The sequence below is a fragment of the Galeopterus variegatus genome, unplaced genomic scaffold, assembly GCF_000696425.1.
Source record: "Galeopterus variegatus unplaced genomic scaffold, G_variegatus-3.0.2 Scaffold32966, whole genome shotgun sequence".
Lineage (NCBI taxonomy): Eukaryota > Metazoa > Chordata > Mammalia > Dermoptera > Cynocephalidae > Galeopterus > Galeopterus variegatus.
In genome coordinates, this window is record NW_007759077.1 from 2,971 (window position 1) to 4,661 (window position 1,691).

General features: G+C 34.1%; 1 protein-coding gene across 1 annotated transcript in view; it reads left to right on the forward strand.

Annotated features, from left to right (window-relative positions):
• The window catches only part of LOC103583983 (zinc finger MYM-type protein 6-like), a gene marked incomplete at both ends in the record, with an annotated part of 3,513 nt that extends 1,892 nt beyond the window's left edge, over positions 1–1,621 (forward strand). The window contains 3 exons of the mRNA XM_008565140.1: positions 257–532; positions 702–852; positions 1,417–1,621. Coding sequence (XP_008563362.1) covers positions 257–532; positions 702–852; positions 1,417–1,621 — 632 coding nt within the window. The remainder of the gene's footprint in view (positions 1–256; positions 533–701; positions 853–1,416) is intronic.
• Positions 1,622–1,691: the final 70 nt, after the last annotated feature.

A 1,691-nucleotide genomic window follows, 5' to 3' on the forward strand; every position in this document is an offset into this window, starting at 1 on the left:
GTGGCCTTGGTGTTATCAGCACCACACTCTCCCAAATGTTGTATTTCTTAGTTCTATTTTGGAAGTATGCCATTTAAACTCTATGAGATATAAGATTTACACTTGATCTTAGGCAAAAGGCCGAGAAACAGTGAGACATAAGATTTAAAAACAAAGGTTTGTGGGGAAATTAAATTATTAAAATGAGGAACTGAAAATTACTGACTTATGTTATTTCTCAGTTGATAAAATTCTTGCCTCGTTTGTGTTCATTCAGAATGTCTTTAACAAGCCAAAAGGAACAAACTCTTCAGCAGTGCCCCTGTCTCAGGGCCAAGTGGTTGTAAGCCCACCTTCCGGGTCAACAGTGTCAGCAGGAGGAGGTAACACCTCTGCCGTTTCCCCCAGCTCCATCAGTGGTTCTGCTACAGCCAGTCTCGAGCCTGTTGCTGAACAATCCCAGCAAGTTGCTTTAACCCATGCAGTTGTTAAACTCAAGTGTCAGTACTGTAACCATCTGTTTGCCACAAAACCAGAACTTCTTTTCTACAAGGTAAGGAGAGATCATGAGAAGGATTGAATATAAAACTTATCCAATAGAAACATTTTGTCTTTACATCTTTGACAGTCACTCAGTTTGCTTTGAAATGAGAAGAAAAAGGATTTCTTAAAAGATAGAGCAAATGTTTAGTTAGATCTTAATGACTATTATTTCTCTGCAGGGTAAAATGTTTCTGTTTTGTGATAAGACTTGCTCTGATGATTACAAAAAGAAAAATAAAGTTGTGGCAATGTGTGACTACTGTAAACTGCAGAAAATTATAAAGGAGACTGTGCGATTCTCAGGGGTTGATAAGCCATTCTGTAGTGAAGGTAAGGAAAAAAGTTCATTTTTATCTACACAGCATGTGATTGTTATGAAATAATTCATGATGAGTTTGGTGATTAATTCATGATTAATTTTCAAATACATTTGTCATATGAGGTGTAATTTGGGGTTTTTTTATGTTGAGTTTATACTTAATTCACTTTAAAGTCTATCTTTTTAAATGTTACAGTAATTTCAATAAAGAAAAACTATAAAAAATAATTAGACCAGTAGTATTAATATAGAAAATTTCTTCACAAGTTTAGCTATGACAGAGATCTTTTTGTTTTTGTACCCATTTGTAAAGAGGGAAATTAGACAATCACTTCTTGGCTTAAGAATATCTTTATACCTCTGATGTTTCTGAGTATAGATGGCCTAATATTTGAAGTATTTTTAAAGGTGATATGAGTTTGTTTTGTAAACATAGAGACTGTCCTTTAACCTAGAGGCAAAATAACTATGTCTGGTATTTAGAAATTAGCTTAAAGTTTATATCTAAAAATATAGAAGCTCGCTTTACTTCCTTTAAGTTAATGTTTATTCTTTTCATCTCTTCTGGTTCTCAGTTTGCAAATTCCTCTCTGCCCGTGACTTTGGAGAACGATGGGGAAACTACTGTAAGATGTGCAGTTATTGTACACAGACATCCCCAAATTTGGTAGAAAATCGATTGGAGGGCAAATTAGAAGAGTTTTGTTGTGAGGACTGCATGTCCAAGTTTACAGTTCTGTTTTATCAGGTAAATATGATACACTTTTTTGGCTTTCTGAAGTTAGTACCAATTATGTTCTACTTAAAATATGTTTAAATTAAGTGAAGAAAAATTTGGTGTTTAGAGCTA